General features: G+C 41.1%; 1 protein-coding gene across 1 annotated transcript; it reads left to right on the top strand.

The window, feature by feature from the left end:
- Positions 1-998: 998 nt before the first annotated feature.
- Positions 999-17464, top strand: ing4 (inhibitor of growth family, member 4). Its single transcript, XM_034174528.1, has 8 exons — positions 999-1068; positions 1613-1684; positions 10793-10959; positions 15498-15612; positions 15690-15801; positions 15948-16092; positions 16542-16603; positions 16706-17464. Exons 1-8 carry the CDS (start codon positions 1032-1034, stop codon positions 16743-16745), a joined length of 750 nt encoding a protein of 249 aa, XP_034030419.1. The 5' UTR covers positions 999-1031; the 3' UTR covers positions 16746-17464.
- Positions 17465-17983: the final 519 nt, after the last annotated feature.

Genomic DNA, 17983 nt, shown 5'->3' with positions numbered 1-17983 from the left:
GGACAACTGTAAACTCAGGCGCTATGATAACTCACTCAACTTGCTTGCTACAATCAGAGCATCCATTGATTCCACAAAGATTGCAGCGTCATCTGTGAAGTTAAGGTCAATAAACCCTTTCCTCACCAACAGGCACCTGAGCAGTAGGGTTGGGACGACTAACGAAAATCATTAGTCATCGACTAGTTGGCGACTAAATTTGACATTTCGAATCTTAATGGTGAAACTCAAATGTGACATTTATTTTAACAAATATACACTCAAATACAAAAACAGCATAAGCATGAAGACAATGCCTGCATTCATTTACCAGGCATAGACCACCTGTTTGAGCTAACTAATTCGCCCGCCAAGGTTCGCACACTTTCTTCACTGAGTGAGTGGTGGCAGCTCCAGCAGGTCTATTCTTTTAAGGCTTAAATAAACTTAATAGATGGCTTTTGAGTAGTCCACAAAAAATAGTGGACTAGTTGGATGTTAGCTAGATGTAGTCGACTTACAACTAGTTGTCCCGTCAGCAGCACTACCCAGCAGCCATGTATGAACTGAACAGTAGTGTCAGCCAAATCCCTGAGGAACTCCAGAATTCACAGAAGTCAAATATTCAGCCCCTCCTCTGTGCAGTACTCACGGTAACTGTGTATAGGCCACCCATATTGTCTGGCAACTTATTGGGATCACAAATTATTGTTAAAAACAACATGAGCTGCAAAGTAGCATATGATAGTATTTGCGACAATAGAATGTGGTTGATGTTTGCTGAGCAGCAAGCAGCTGCCACTGAATCCTGTTAAGAATACTTTTATCTGCACAGCGATGAGTGTTATATCCCTGCACAGAAAATACAAAATAATAGGCTCAATCATGTGATTTTGAAGGGGCATTAAACGTATAACGATAGAAACAATATTTTAGCTAAAATGCTACTTTACATTCAATGTCTTGTCCATTTTGATTGTCTGACTACGTCACCGTCGAAGTAACCAATAAGATCGCTCCCTGACTAAACCCTTGTGTTTACATTTGTCAAGATGGCGGCTGGGATGTATTTGGAGCATTATTTAGACAGTAAGATTTTGTTTTGTTTTTCCCCCCCCGACTTTAAAGTAGACGAGGCGTGTTTACGCTGAAGTATAATTTCACGATTTACTACGTTTTCTTTGACAAATCACCTAGTCAAACCACGTGCTGTCCACCCTGTTTTACTGGTTTTCTAACGGTCGGATGCTTGCGGGGACAGTCTATTTGCTGGAAGAGGGGACTAAAATGATGCATACAGTATACACACTACCGATGTTTATTAGGTTCGCTGATCTTCATATATGTGTTTTGCTTCAGTGTAGTAACCCGTAGGTGTTTATTTTAGCACTGATATTGAATATTTGTGCAGTAGCTTGGAAGTGACACTAACTAGCGTTCACGATGAAACAATTGTGCCTCATGTTAGGTTTGTGTTGCGTATTTTCCGTCATTGTCTCACGTTTTGTGGACAAGACATTTAACCATACGAACAGACTGATTGGTATTTGCTAGTTTAAGTTATCTTCAGTTGCAGCTTTTCCTGAATAAAGTTAAAATTAACCCTTTGTTGTCTTGTCATCCTTCGCTACAGGTATAGAAAATCTCCCCTTCGAGTTGCAGAGAAACTTTAATTTGATGAGAGATCTGGATCAGCGCACAGAAGGTGAGAGCAGATGTCATGCATAGTACACCGAAGCTAGTGAAGCACATTGTGGTACAATAGTACGTTTTTGGGTAGTACTGTAGTGTTTATTTTTTCAGTGAGACCAGCGATGTATCATAGAAAAAGCACATATTAAGAAAGGAAGTGGCTATTCGCACGGCCGCCGTGTCCATAACTCTCATTTCAGTATTCACACGGCAAGACTCTGCTGGTAAAACTTGGAACTACTTGTATAAACAAACATACTGCGGCCGCCGTTCGAATAGGGTCGGCCTTTTGCCACCAGAGTCTTGCCGTGCGAATACTGAAATGAGAGTTATGGACACAGCCGAATAAAAAAAAAAAAAAAAAAAAAGTCATCAAAATCTAAAAAATATTAAAGGAGTTAAGACATATTGAATGCAGTATGTTTGTTTATACAAGTAGTTCCAAGTTTTGCCACCAGAGTCTTGCCCTGCGAATAGTGAAATGTGGACACGGCTGGGAAAAAAAAAATCATCAAATTGCGAATTGAGGCTTTTCAGGTTTCAAATCCCGCAAAACCTCGGAGAGGTCGCTGCGCTGCGAGATCTCAGTAACATTGAGAACTGCATTGATACGCTCTGATCACGCTTCACTTTAACCACTGCACACGGACAACGCAGTTAACATCGCAACATAAAACTATTTTTATATTGTGCCTAAAACTCTCATGAATATATTCTCTGGGTTTATAGACGTTGTTACTGCGTTTGTTTTATGTAAACGTGAGAATCACAGGCTGTCTCTCCGTTATTTTCAATGGGAGCTGCTGTGAGCTACAATCGCTTCCTGATCATGTCGTTCTGGGGGAAAGTGAAGTTTGCTCTTTAAAGTCTTGATTATTGTTCTTTACAACACTGTTTGTCCTCTTTGTTCCAGAGTAATATGTATAATATGTCTGAAATTCAGTTTGCGCTTATTAAATTCCACGCAGATTAAATGTAGCAGACATGGATTTTTTTGTTATTGTTTTAGCAAGTTTTCAGGGTATCATGCAGCAGTCTCTTATTAATAGTGATGGCAATTTGGAAGCCTCATGAACCAATGAACCACTGCAACACATCTGGCTGAAAATCGACACACTGCTTCGACGCGTTTGATACAGTTTGAAGGGTGACATCTGCTGGATTGCTTTGAGAATTACCTTGAGCGAGTGCCCTGACAAATGTTGCATTAATTCATGAGTGATGTGGTTTGTTCTTGAAAAATAATAATAATAAAAAAAAGTCATATGTATTATTATTATTTGTTAATGTAATAAATAGTCCCTACAGATGCACACGTAATAGTTATGAAAGCCTTTATTGTAGACTATATGTAGATTTGTGTTATCATTCCTCAAACTATATTTGGATAAAATGTGACGGGAAAAGTGAGGAAGGCATGTGCTTCTGCAACTGGTGCTTATGTTGCTGTAATTTGTAAATTAGAATACAGGGGATAGGAGATGGTGATTGTGCAACTTTCAACAATTTTTATTCAAAAAAGAATCATTTCAACGGTGCTGGACTTTAATCGGCTCCTCTTCTGCCTCACCACCTCTCCAGCTTTGGAGAAGACCCGCTGACAAGGCACTGATGTTGCTGGCATCAACAAATATTTTTTTGCCATTGTCTGTAAATTGGGATAGACTGTGACTCGTGTCACCCAGTATTTGAGCCGGTCTTCTCCTCTGGAGGTAGGCGTATGTTGGTTCAAACCTTTGTAGTAAAGCCCTGAAGGCTTTGCTCTCCACTATTTTGAACGGTTGTGCATCTTCCACAACATAGTCCACCAGTGCCTCGTCCAAATCAGCTTGTCTGCCTTTAATGGAAATACAGTCTGACATGCTGAGCTATTTTTGTTTATGAGTATGTTTTAATCTTAGATAAAGAGTAAAATACAGCTTACATGGCCTGATTCCTGCTCCAGGAGCAGCAACAGAAGCAGCAGCCATTGACGTCTCGGGATGTTTGGACCTCAGGTGTCATTGAAGACGTATTGTTACTGTACCTCAACTCTTAAGCATAAATCAAGCACTTGACCTTTTTGGAGCTTATTAGATCAAAGTGCTCCCAAGCAATTGATCGTACTCTTTTTGGAACTGGTGCTCCATGTCCCTTCCTCACCACTACTCACTCTCTCACACACACTCACCTTTCTCACACCTTTCACTTCAACAAAATCACAGCTCTTCAGTCACTCAGCTCAGTCTCTGATCTACCTATAATATATAGTCTAGCCTATAACCTATGTTGATGTACTGTATGAATAAATGTATATGAATGGATGCCTGTTGTGTACGGTGTGTGTCTGTCTGTTAGATCCTATGTGTATGTAGCTAACTATACTAAATGAACTCTAAACTAGACCTAAATATAAACTAATGCTTTCCTTGGCTCCGATTCACGTGGTAATTGGTAATAACAGTGTCGCTAGCAATCCCGTCCTCTCAAAAACCCACGGTTTGAGCTGCGATTCAGATCTCATTTAAATACTCGGCGGGTCGTATTGAAACGCCCAGATTATTCGAATTTTCCGCGAAGCTCGACACGTGGTGTGACGTAACGAGGCCTCGCTCGCAGTGGTCATGTGATGGGGGCGTGCTCGAAACGCTGCTCACTGACACTTCTGGTTCAAAAAGCTCGATGCTGTGTCGAGCAGACTGACTCGAGCTTAACATCACTACTTATTAACGTGACGAAAAGCATAAAAAATTACGTTTTTGTAGTATAATATTCATTTACAATTGTCATCGTGTGGATTCTCTGTTGTTTTGACTGCAGCGACTCTCTGGCACGCAAGGGATTATGGGATACGTGAAAACCCCGAATAGCCAAATGAGAGTTATGGACATGGCCGCCGTGCGAATAGCCACGGCCATTAAGAAATGCAAGCCGATGATTTTTGTTTTATGTGTAAAATTAAGTATTATTGATGACGCTCATTAGAATGTTAGAAAACGGAAAAAACTGCCATTGCATGGAATAGTTAAGTGTTCACAATGCATACCTTCACAAAGCTCTAAATGCAAGCTTTTATACTCCCAGAGCCCCTGGACCTTGGGGAATTTTTTCCTAGCAACTCTGTGCTTCCAGTACAGTATAAATACGGGCACACATTATCATCAATTGGTTCTGAGCATAACGGAGGTTTTTCTTTGTTGTTTGATCTTTGCTCTCTTTATTGTTGACAATAAAAGATACTTTTGCTACACTGTATTTGACTCCAGTGAAGATTCTTTTTTGGACAACCAAACACCTTTAATCTGACATTACGTCTGAGGACTTCGGTCCAGAAATCTCTACGACAGTATATAGTACATACATTATAGCATCATACTAAGTCTTCATTTCTTTCTTTTTTTTTTTTTTTATCCCCCCCAGTATGGGGGATGTTGAGAGATCAGCATGTCCGTTCATCCTGTTCGTCCTTGTTATCTTAACAACCAGTTGACCAGTTTCATTCATATTTAGCAAAAGGGTGTACTTGGGTGATCCTCTGACACCAGTTGATTACGGTCACCTTGGGGTTAATGTCAAGGTCACAGCAAGATATTCAAGATATAGTCGTTGCCACCCCTCTTAGCACGATAACCAGTTCACCAACTTCATTCATTTAGCATAAGGGTGTACTTTGGTGATCTCCCGACACGTATTACTGTTTTGTAGGGGCCGTGGGTGGGGGGATATGTCATCTCCTGATAACTCTTGTTAAAGATGTATTATTATTGTTTTGAAAACGATCGTGAATATTACAATGTTGCTATACCAATAACTACAGTACACCATAAAACATAAGAACAGGTGGGAACAATTGGTGGCATGTTGGAATAGTGGTTAGCACTGATGCCTCACAGCAGAAGGTTATGGGATCGCTTTCTGCCCTTTCTGTGTGGCGTTTGCATGTTCTCTCCATGTTTGCGTGGGTTTCCTCTGGGCACTCCGAGGTCCTCCCACTTAATCAAAATGTGTTAATTTAGGGTCTGCTTCTTCTTCTGCCCCCGGATCAGGGCAGCGTCTCTACATCTCTGCATCAAATTTCGTTGTATGTACAAACAGAGGTACTGATATTTGAGAAGTGAAATGAAGGTTTTAGTATTAACAGAAAGTAATATTTAATTATTTAAACAAAATTAGGTAGGTGCATAAATTTGGGCACCCCAACAGAAAAAATACATCAATATTTAGATCCTCCTCTTGCAGAAATAACAGCCTCTAAATGCTTCCTATAGCTTCCAGTGACAGTCTGGATTCTGGTTGAAGGTATTTTGCACCATTCTTCTTTACAAAACATCTCAGGTTTGTTGGTTTCTGAGCATGGACAGCCCGTTTAAAATCACACCACAGATTTTCAATAATATTCAGGTCTGGGGACTGAGATGGCCATTCCAGAACATTGCACTTGTTCCTCTGCATGAATGCCTTAGTAGATTTTGAGCAGTGTTTAGGGTCATTGTCTTGTTGAAAGATCCAGCCCCAGTGCAACTTCAACTTTGTCACTGATTCATGAACATTGTTCTCAAGAATCTGCTGATGTTGACTGGAATCCATGTGACCCTCAAGTTTAACAAGATTCCCAGTACCTGCACTGGCCACACAGACACACAGCAGGATGGAACCACCTCTGAATTTTACTGTAGGTGACAAGCACTTTTCTTGGAGTGCTGTGTTCTTTTTCAGCCATGCATACCGCCCCTTGTTATGTCCAAATAACTCAATTTTATTTTAATCAGTCCACAGCACCTTATTCCAAATTGAAGCTGGCTTGTCTAAATGTGCTTTAGAATATCTGAAGCGACTCTTTTGTGGCATGTATGCAGAAAAGGCTTCCTCTGCATTACAGCATCTCTTTGTGCAAAGTTTGCTATATAGTTGAACGATGCACAGAGACACCATCTGCAGCAAGATCATGATCTTTGGAGCAGGTCTGTGGGTTGACTGATTGTTCTCACCATCCTTCGCTTCAGCTTATCTGAGATATTTCTTGGCCTGCCACTTCAGGCATTAACTAGTACTGTGCCTGCGGTGTTCCATTTCCTCACTATGTTCCTCACAGTGGAAACTGACAGCTGAAATCTCTGAGATAGCTTTTTGTATCCTTCCCATAATGTTATGTGTCGGACGCAGCTCGGAGAACCGACCAGCGTTTGAAGGACCCAGTATGAAATAAGCAGAGCACGGTACAAAGGATAACTGAATTTAATACATAACAGTGATACAAAAAATAACAAAAGAAAGTGCGGTCTGGCATGGTGCGCTCCCAGCAGCGCTAACGGTCCGGAGCCAGAAGCTGTTCGGACCCAAGGACCCCGCCGACACCCCCCAGGTGGCCGCAACAAACTGAGTCTGTGAAAGAAGGAACCATTATGTGAGTCCACACTCTACACACAGAGAGACCACTCAAAGGTGTACAAACAGCAAACACTTCCTGGCTTGATTACTAATCAGCTTCCCAACCTGCAGGCATGGAACATCCAGTTCACCAAACTCCACTGCAGTGGAAGCCGATACATGACTAACATACAGCTCAATATAATAAAGGTGTGAGGGACACCACATTTACTGACTGTATAAATGTTAGTCACAAAATCTAACGTACCTCAGGAAGTGTGCTGACGAGCGTGAGACCTCACCCCCTCCTCTTTCACAGACCGTGCATCAAACCCTGGACGTTCTCTGCATCCACTGATGATGAGATGGCTCCCGAGAGGACGATCTCACCCGTCTGGTCACAAGGTCGAGTCTCTGGCAAATACACACTGTATACTCCAGTCTTAAATGCCACCATGTTCCAATCCATATAGATGCACCTCAGCTGTGAGTCCTGACGAGCCGCAGGTGATCAGGGTGAGGTCCTGATAACCTCAGCAACACAGCCACTCAGTCCCAAATGCAAGCCACCTGGAAGGAAAAACAAAAGACAGAAACAAAAAGGCAGCCAGGCCCCCCAGCCATACAACACATAAACCATGATCTTGAACAGTCTTTGTTTCCAGGTCATTTGAGAGTTGTTTAGAGGCTCCCATGTAGCCACTCATTAGAAGAGATGCAAAGAGGAGAAACATTTGCAAATGGCCACCTTAAATACCCGTTCTCATGATTGGATTCACCTGTGTAAGGAGGTCAAGGGTCAATGAGCTTACCAAACGAATTTTGTGTTCCAATAATTAGTGCTAAATATATTCAAATCAATAAAATGACATGGGTGTTCAATGGTGTGTTTAAATAATTATTGCACAATTTATGTAAATACTAGAAACTTCATTTCACTTCCCAAATATCACTGTGTTTGTCTGCTTTATGATATATTTAACTGAAATTTCTGATCCAGACAACAAATGATTTATAAAGGAAAATCAAGAAAATTGTCAGGGGTGCCTAAACTTTTGCATAAAACTGTATGTATGATGGTAAATAAAGGAAATCATTATTATTAAAACCTGGATGACTGCAAAAAAGAATGGTGATATATCATTGCAAATTTTCACCTCTGACCATCAAAAAGTTTGGTGAGCATCCTTGTTTGAGGAAGAGTTGATCTATTTTTGTGGCTATTTAAATCTACTTGAAAATATTTCTATTTGTTCTCACAGTTTCTTGAACATTGTGAGGTATGTTTTTCTTTTTAACTCATTTATTATTCTTGCCTTTGTGCCCACCTGGAGTTGGTCTCTGGGGGCTGGACTGTGGCTGCCCACTTCTACTGTTTGGATTGTGTCTAATTGATTAGGATGGGTTGCAGAGCACAAATTTCATTGTATGTATGTATATGTACAGTGACAATAAAGGCTCTGTTGTATTCTTTCTGAAGTCAAAAGTATGATGGAGATATTAACCTGGTTATTATTAAGATATTAAGTTTTGTGTTCTCTGCATTTACTGCATAGACAAAATTTAATACTTTAACCTTCAGTTCTGTAACAAGTGCCTTCTTGACTTTGTCAAAATACCATTATGTGTATAGGATTGTCATTTATTTTCTACAATATTGTAGGGGAAGTGAGCACCCTATCTCAGTGGTACTGAATTTGATAATTCAGTCCATAATCTAGACCATGATAACCACTATAATGAGCCCTTTCTCTTTAAACAACCAATATTTGCCACATTTAATTGGAGGTGGTTTTGTCCCGCGCCATGAGCGGCATGGTGGCGCAATCCTCCGCTTCTCTTTCCTTGAAAAAAACTCCTGTAACAGTAGAATGTGCCGAAAAAGTGCTGATGTCCACGCTTTCTGCCTTTTTTGTGAAAGTTAGATGACGTCCCGGATCAACAAAGCCTTCACGTTGGAAATGATCTGGTTGTTTGAGCGGGGTTTGAGACTGTCCATCGGCGCTCGGAGCGCGCCGCGCTCTCAGACGCTGTGGGCGGTCTTTCAACCGGCTGGAGCACTCCTTAGTCTGTGTAATCCCCATAAAATCGTCGCTGAAAGCCATCTAAATTTTCCGAATGGTGTCCAGCTGGAGGTCTCTCACAGTTTCTGGAAAAATTTGATGCAGCAAAGCTCCAAATCGTTCAGAGATTTATTCGCAATAAAAATCCGACGAGAGGGGTGGACCACTGCTCACACAAAGCCTGCTCAAAGGCGAATGACACAACCGACAGGCGTGAAAAAAACTCACGCATGCGCACGAAGGTTCAAGCTTGGCTGATGCAATCACACGTGATTCATATCCATATGGTTTTTGCAAAAAATAAAAAGGTCCGATACTTTTTGGACAGACCTCGTACTTAAAGGAGACCTGCATTGAAAAAAATGCAGTCAGATTTTTTGAACAAAAATTACTTACATTTACAAATGAGATCCTTCTGAATGTATTAAAGTAAATCTGCAAGCCCAGATCTGTCATTCAACGGAGAAATCTTTATTTGAAAATGACAAATTTACTGCTAACATTTAGCCCTCCGCAAATTGTCCCTCTCATCATGGACGCTGCCGAGACGTCACGGACAAGACCCTCCCCCAGCATGCATTGCGCCAATTGTAATTTGTGGATTTACGTCAGTTTGCATCTGCACCTTTTCCTTGTCTTATACGGAAGGATCTACTTTTTTTAAAACTTCATATTGTCTTGCGGCACGTTTGGTGAGTACACATTTCTTTTATTTGTGCTTGAAAATTATTTTGGGAGACTTTTTCATAGGCCCGTTTGACTGAGTGGTGTCGCATTGAAAATCTACTGTCTTTCGCCTCCGGTACCGTCGCGGGGTACGGAGGCAGGACCCGCAAAGAATCCAAGTCATTAAAAAGTTATAAACCTCTCTCAGCGGCCACGGAGCTTTGCAGCTCTGATTACGAGACGTGTGGCGCTGCGGAAAGTCTGTCCTTGCAGCAACAGGTGTTACCGGCCGCTCGCATCAAAACAGCAAGCGTATTCTCTGGACTTGTGCCAAGTTGGCTGCACCTCCATTCAGTAGAGAGGGACGTGCTGCTGGCTGCACAACAGACACGGGCGATGTGAGTGGCCCGCTTCTGCGCTTACCGAGCACGACTCGGTAAGTGCAGCGGAGGCAGAAAGCGAGGCGTCGGTGAAGAACGGCGCCCGCTGTCGATGTCGTTGCTGATCTGAACACACAGATCTGTATCTCACATTCATTGCAGCTTACTTTTGGATGTTGAAACCAGGACGTGTATAAGTAACATTACTAACAGATAAAATCAATTTCATTGCGGGATCCGACTGAAGGCGGGAGCGTGTCGTCTTGTCCCTGACGTCATGGAAATGATACGGCTGTACAAACTGTTTTCACAGAGGGCTAAATTTTAGCTGCAAATTCGTCATTTTTAAACGAAGATTTCTCGGCTGAATTACAAATTTAGGCTTACGGATTTCTTTTACTGCATTCACAAGGGTCTTATAAATACATATCAGCTATTTCTTTCTGAAATCTGACTACATTTATTTCAATGCAGGTCTACTTTAAATAAATATTAAGAACATCAGGAGATTTTTTTGGGGGGGGGGGGGTGTGATGAGATGAGCTCAGAAACCTCTAAATTACACCATTAGACATTTGTCTCATATTGCACTGTCCCCAACAAACATAACTCATATTGCACTAATCCCACATTGTCTTTGTCCCATATTGCACATCTTTCTTTTAGATCTGAAGGGACAGATAGATTCCTTGGCCAAAGAGTACACAGCCAATGCCCGGACTCTATCCTCTGAGCAAAAGCTGTCCATACTGAGGCAGATTCAGCAGTCATACACTAAATGCAAAGAGTTTGGGGATGATAAAGTTCAACTGGCCATGCAGACCTATGAAATGGTTTGTATGTCAGAAATAAGCATGTTGTCTACTGTCTGTGTGAATGAAGAAGCTTGAACTAAGAACTACAACCCCAATTCCAATGAAGTTGGGACGTTGCGTAAAATGTAAATAAAAACAAAATCCTCTTCAACCTATGTTCAGTTGAATACACTGCAAACACGAGATATTTAATGTTAAAACTGATCAACTTTATTGTTTTTGTGCAAATATTTGCTCATTTTGAAATGGATGCCTGCAACACGTTTCAAAAAAGCTGGGACAGTGGTATGTTTACCGAGAGGGGTGGACCACTGCTCACACAAAGCCTGCTCAAAGGCGAATGACACAACCGACAGGCGTGAAAAAAACTCACGCATGCGCACGAAGGTTCAAGCTTGGCTGATGCAATCACACGTGATTCATATCCATATGGTTTTTGCAAAAAATAAAAAGGTCCGATACTTTTTGGACAGACCTCGTACTTAAAGGAGACCTGCATTGAAAAAAATGCAGTCAGATTTTTTGAACAAAAATTACTTACATTTACAAATGAGATCCTTCTGAATGTATTAAAGTAAATCTGCAAGCCCAGATCTGTCATTCAACGGAGAAATCTTTATTTGAAAATGACAAATTTACTGCTAACATTTAGCCCTCCGCAAATTGTCCCTCTCATCATGGACGCTGCCGAGACGTCACGGACAAGACCCTCCCCCAGCATGCATTGCGCCAATTGTAATTTGTGGATTTACGTCAGTTTGCATCTGCACCTTTTCCTTGTCTTATACGGAAGGATCTACTTTTTTTAAAACTTCATATTGTCTTGCGGCACGTTTGGTGAGTACACATTTCTTTTATTTGTGCTTGAAAATTATTTTGGGGGACTTTTTCATAGGCCCGTTTGACTGAGTGGTGTCGCATTGAAAATCTACTGTCTTTCGCCTCCGGTACCGTCGCGGGGTACGGAGGCAGGACCCGCAAAGAATCCAAGTCATTAAAAAGTTATAAACCTCTCTCAGCGGCCACGGAGCTTTGCAGCTCTGATTACGAGACGTGTGGCGCTGCGGAAAGTCTGTCCTTGCAGCAACAGGTGTTACCGGCCGCTCGCATCAAAACAGCAAGCGTATTCTCTGGACTTGTGCCAAGTTGGCTGCACCTCCATTCAGTAGAGAGGGACGTGCTGCTGGCTGCACAACAGACACGGGCGATGTGAGTGGCCCGCTTCTGCGCTTACCGAGCACGACTCGGTAAGTGCAGCGGAGGCAGAAAGCGAGGCGTCGGTGAAGAACGGCGCCCGCTGTCGATGTCGTTGCTGATCTGAACACACAGATCTGTATCTCACATTCATTGCAGCTTACTTTTGGATGTTGAAACCAGGACGTGTATAAGTAACATTACTAACAGATAAAATCAATTTCATTGCGGGATCCGACTGAAGGCGGGAGTGTGTCGTCTTGTCCCTGACGTCATGGAAATGATACGGCTGTACAAACTGTTTTCATAGAGGGCTAAATTTTAGCTGCAAATTCGTCATTTTTAAACGAAGATTTCTCGGCTGAATTACAAATTTAGGCTTACGGATTTCTTTTACTGCATTCACAAGGGTCTTATAAATACATATCAGCTATTTCTTTCTGAAATCTGACTACATTTATTTCAATGCAGGTCTACTTTAAATAAATATTAAGAACATCAGGAGATTTTTTTTGGGGGGGGGGGGGTGTGATGAGATGAGCTCAGAAACCTCTAAATTACACCATTAGACATTTGTCTCATATTGCACTGTCCCCAACAAACATAACTCATATTGCACTAATCCCACATTGTCTTTGTCCCATATTGCACGTCTTTCTTTTAGATCTGAAGGGACAGATAGATTCCTTGGCCAAAGAGTACACAGCCAATGCCCGGACTCTATCCTCTGAGCAAAAGCTGTCCATACTGAGGCAGATTCAGCAGTCATACACTAAATGCAAAGAGTTTGGGGATGATAAAGTTCAACTGGCCATGCAGACCTATGAAATGGTTTGTATGTCAGAAATAAGCATGTTGTCTACTGTCTGTGTGAATGAAGAAGCTTGAACTAAGAACTACAACCCCAATTCCAATGAAGTTGGGACGTTGCGTAAAATGTAAATAAAAACAAAATCCTCTTCAACCTATGTTCAGTTGAATACACTGCAAACACGACATATTTAATGTTAAAACTGATAAACTTTATTGTTTTTGTGCAAATATTTGCTCATTTTGAAATGGATGCCTGCAACACGTTTCAAAAAAGCTGGGACAGTGGTATGTTTACCACTGTGTTACATCACCTTTCCTTCTGCCAACACTCAGTAAGTGTTTGGAAACTGAGGACACTAATTGTTGAAGCTTTGTAGGTGGAATTCTTTCCCATTCTTGCCTGATGTACGACTTTAGGTGTTCAACAGTCCCGGGTCTCCGTTGTTGTATTTTGTACTTCATAATGTGGCCTGGCATTGTCTTGCTTAAATAAGCAGGGACGTCCCTGAAAAAGATGTTGCTTGGATGGCAGCATGTGTTGGCCCAAAACCTGGATGTACCTTTCAGCATTGATGGTGCCATCACAGATGTGTAAGTTGCCCATGCCATGAGCACTAACACACCCCATACCATCACAGATGCTGACTTTTGAACTTTGCAATGGTAACATACAATCTGGATGGTCTTTTTCCCTCTTTTGTCCGGAGGACATGACATCCATGATTTCCAAAAACAATTTGAAATGTGGACTCATCTCACAGCACACTTTTCCACTTTGCGTCTCTTCATTTTAAGTGAGCTCGGGCCCAGAGAAGGCGGTGGAGTTTCTGGATGTTGTTGATGTATAGCTTTCGCTTTGCATGGTAGAGTTTTAAGTTGCACCTGTAGATGTAGTGATAAACTGTGTTAGCTGACAATGGTTTTCTGAAGTGTTCCTGAGCCCACACTGTAAGGGCCCTGGCGTTTAGGAAGATTTGCGTATGAATCGCACACAAAATTGGTTCATACAAATTGGTTCGCTAAACATCCCCAGTATCTGTGAAACATGCTTGTATGAGTCGGCCGACATCCGCACACATCCGCCAGTATCCGCAGAGGCACGTTTTTCCGTTGCCAGGATTTTTGAGCTGCACAAAATTTTGGTTGCGGATGACAGCTGCCTTGCATACGCAATACATACTCAATACATAGTCAATCTATGCGCTGTATAGCCGCCGATATCCGCAACTGACAGGGTATTGTGGCTTGGCAGCGTACTGGGACAGTGTGTAAAACGGATATATAGCGTGCCTATCACGTCCACATCGCAAACTAAAATAAGTTGTGGCGAATGCATACAGATTGGCCACGAATAAAGTGTTTGTATTACGTCTGCTTTGCATCTGATTTGCAGACAATTTGCAACTGCATAACAAACAGAAATCGACATACCTGCCAGTCATTGCCAGTCCAGCTGGGGAGACGTACAGATGTAGTTATGGATCCCCAAAGACGTATTGTGATAGTTGCTGCCATCCAACAACATACCAATCAACGTGTCCAAGTCTAGCAGTTGCTCCAGAGGCTGTGGTGTTGGTGTGAATGGTGATGCCGTCAGGCCCGAGTGTGCTTCTGTTATGTCCTCAATGCAGATGCCGCACACTCACAATACAACCGCTGTTGCCGCCACACGTGCGCGATGCATTCTCAATACATGAGTTATACATCCGTGATTGTTCGTCATATATTCGCTATACATTATTAATATATCTGTAATTCATACTGAGACATTTGTCATTTTTGGCCAGTTTTGTTGCAGACGACAATGAACACCCATAATTTGTATACTCAATTCATGTGCAATTAATCCTCTCCCCAGTGGGACAGGATCTTAAGATCCCTTACACAGTGATGTTGGTTTTTAATGCAGTGCCGCCTGAGGGATCGAAGGTCATGGGCATTAAATGTTGGTTTTCGGTCTTGCCGCTTACGTGTAGAAAGTTCTCCAGATTCTCTGAATCTTCTGATTATATTATGGACTGTAGATGATGGAATCCCTAAATTCCTTGCAATTGAATGTTGAGAAACATTGTTCTTAAACTGTTGGACTATTTTTAATGCAGTTATTCAGGAAGTGGTGATCCTTGCCCCATCTTTGCTTGTGAATGGCTGAGCCTTTTGGGGATGCTCCTTTTATACCCAATCATGACACTCACAGTTTGTGTCCTCAGTTCCCAAACGCTTATTGAGTGTTCTTAGAAGGAAAGGTGATGTAACACAGTGGTAAACATACCACTACCACTGTCCCAGCTTTTTTGAAATGTGTTGCAGGCATCCATTTCAAAATGAACGAATATTTGCACAAAAACAATAAAGTTTATCAGTTTGAACATTAAATATCTTGTCTTTGTGGTGTATTCAGTTGAATATAGGTTGAAGAGAATTTGCAAATCATTGTATTCTGTTTTTATTACATTTTACACAACATCCCAACTTCATTGGAATTGAGGTTGTATATTTGTGACCATGGAGTTGGCACCACGTTCAACTGCTGCCCATCCGTTCTCCAGGTCGACAAACACATCAGACGTCTAGACACAGACTTGGCCCGGTTTGAGGCGGACCTGAAGGAAAAGCAAATTGAGAGCACGGATTATGATTCCACCTCTAGTAAGGGGAAGAAAGGTATGTGTTCACTATATTTGTAGGATGTCTTGACATTTTTAAGTGAGTAGAACACTTAAGTGTGTTTGTAAATGCAGGTGACTCCAGACAGAAAGAAAAAAAATCAGCTAAAACTAGGTCTAAAGTGAAGAGTTCAGATGAAGATGGCAGTCCCAAGAGTGCACAGAAAAAAGTAAAACTCCTTCAGCCGTAAGTTGAGTATCTTGTTTCATGTTTAGCATGGCTTTGTGTGTATCTGGTGCATTTGTACCTAAAATATTTTACTGTGTTCTGCTGATTTCTCACGTTTTTTTATTTGTTTGTTTGTTTATTTGTTTGTTTTTGGTCTCTCCCAGAGGCGAATTCAGCAGCCCGTCTTCCAACTTTGGGAATGTGCATCCGTCTGATGTGCTGGACATGCCAGTGGATCCCAATGAACCTACGTACTGTCTGTGTCATCAGGTTTCCTATGGTGAAATGATTGGCTGTGATAACACTGATGTGAGTTTTATTAGTATTTTTTTAATGGTTCTCTTTTAGTTCCAGTGAAAGGTAATATTTTGCTGTCTCAATGTGTTGTTATTTTGGACAGTGCTCGAATTACTTTGTGCCAAATAAGTGGTTACTTGGGGTAGCAGTTCCTGGGACATGTAACCTACATATTTTGCCATCAGTCTCTGCTCTGCCAAAAGCTGATTAGCTCATTCAGTTGTGCTCAGCCACTCAAGTTCAACAACAGCAAACTGATACCTGACTGGGCCAATCAGCTGTGTGTAGAATGTAAATGGACTGTATTTATATAGCATAGTACTTTTCCATTTGAATCGGAAGCTCAAAGCATTTTACATTGATGCCTCACATTCACACATACACACGTCAGTGTTTGTTTGTTATCAATAATTTTGTCTCCATTTGCAAGACATTTCCTCTTGTTTTTATCTTTCCTCCAGTGCTCCATTGAGTGGTTCCATTTTGCATGTGTGGGTCTCACCACCAAACCAAGAGGGAAATGGTAAGAAGTTGAATGTAATGGCTTATTTTCAGTGTGTGCAATTATTGCCACTTTCTTGTTCCATTAGTTGTTTATGCTACTTTTTATTTTGTTACTTTCTAGGTACTGTCCACGATGCTCTCAAGACCGAAAAAGAAAATAAGCCATCTGGCTGCCCTGGGGAAAATAAAGTGGAAATGAAACTGGCCTTTCTACACTAGTTGCTAGACAGGTTTTTTTGTTTATTTGTGAGTGTGTTTGTTTTTCCTCATCTACTTTAACATTTGGTGCTTTTTTCTTTCTTTTTTAGTTTATGCATTTGCCTTGGTCTGATTCAAGTACGCGAAGGAGCCACATGGTTACAAATGTATTTAAATATCTTTTTTTTTTAATTGTTAATGATTTTTGTTTTTTTCCCCAAGTTTCCTATGGTGCTCTTATTGTGACTTTTCTTGATATTTTGTTTCGCAACACTACAACTGTCCTAATGGTGCCAACAGCTTATGATTCCACGACACTTAAGCTGTATACATACCTACTACGATACATTTTGATTTATTCTCAATGCAAAAAAAGTGTTGTGTAGTTAGTTTCTTGGGTTTAGTCTTGAAAACACTAGTTTCACTTTTTTTTCTTCTTCTTCTTAGTATAACAACCAGGGCAAATGTAATGAGGACAAATGCTGCATCCGGACAGTATTAATCATTTGTTGTTGTGAGTTAAACTTTTTATTTTTAAACAACTGATTGGGTGCTGTATAGATAGCAAGACTTTTTGTGAAGAAGTGGTTATTTCTGTAGCTGAAACATTGGTACTGGGGAGAAGGGGTGATTGTGTTGTCAATCATTTGAATACAGCTACTACCTCGAAAAAAAACAAAAACCCTCACCTGTGTGATCCTTTACTTGTTCTGCATCATATTGTTACCAGAGTAAAGGCTGGGCTGGTTGCTTTAACGTCTGCGGGATTAGTATTTTGTCAGTAACTAAATGAAAAGATCAACTTTTACAACTTTTAGCAGCTTTTTATACTTTTTTATGATTTTTCTTCCACCTTAGGTTTTTTGTTTACGCATCTACAAATTTTTGTTATGCTACTGCATTTTAAAAAGATATTAACAATGCAAACCATAAATATAGATGGTTTGGGCCATGTTATGGTTGTGTTGGTCAACAGATTTTCAGTTTCGTAAGACTGCGTGTCTATGAGGTCTATGAGAATGATAAAAATGCATTAAAAAGTAAAGGTGGTCTGTAAAAATCAGCTCTTGAGAATTCAGACATAATGGTCTAAAATACAGCCTAAACATACATATATAGCGCTTTTCCATCTGCATCAGATGCTCAAAGCGCTTTACAAATAATGCCTCACATTCACCCCGATGTGAGGCCATAATTATCT

The sequence above is a fragment of the Thalassophryne amazonica genome, chromosome 7 (assembly GCF_902500255.1).
Source record: "Thalassophryne amazonica chromosome 7, fThaAma1.1, whole genome shotgun sequence".
In the NCBI taxonomy this organism is placed as follows: Eukaryota; Metazoa; Chordata; class Actinopteri; order Batrachoidiformes; family Batrachoididae; genus Thalassophryne; species Thalassophryne amazonica.
This window is presented reverse-complemented; position numbering and strand designations above follow the sequence as displayed.

Bases quoted from the DNA above. Each gene is read 5' to 3' on its own strand.
- ing4 (XM_034174528.1), top strand. From the start codon at position 1,032: ATGGCGGCTGGGATGTATTTGGAGCATTATTTAGACA. The intron at 1,685-10,792 runs GTGAGAGCAGAT...TCTTTCTTTTAG, and splicing joins TCTGGATCAGCGCACAGAAG to ATCTGAAGGGACAGATAGAT. The intron at 15,613-15,689 runs GTATGTGTTCAC...TTGTAAATGCAG, and splicing joins CTCTAGTAAGGGGAAGAAAG to GTGACTCCAGACAGAAAGAA.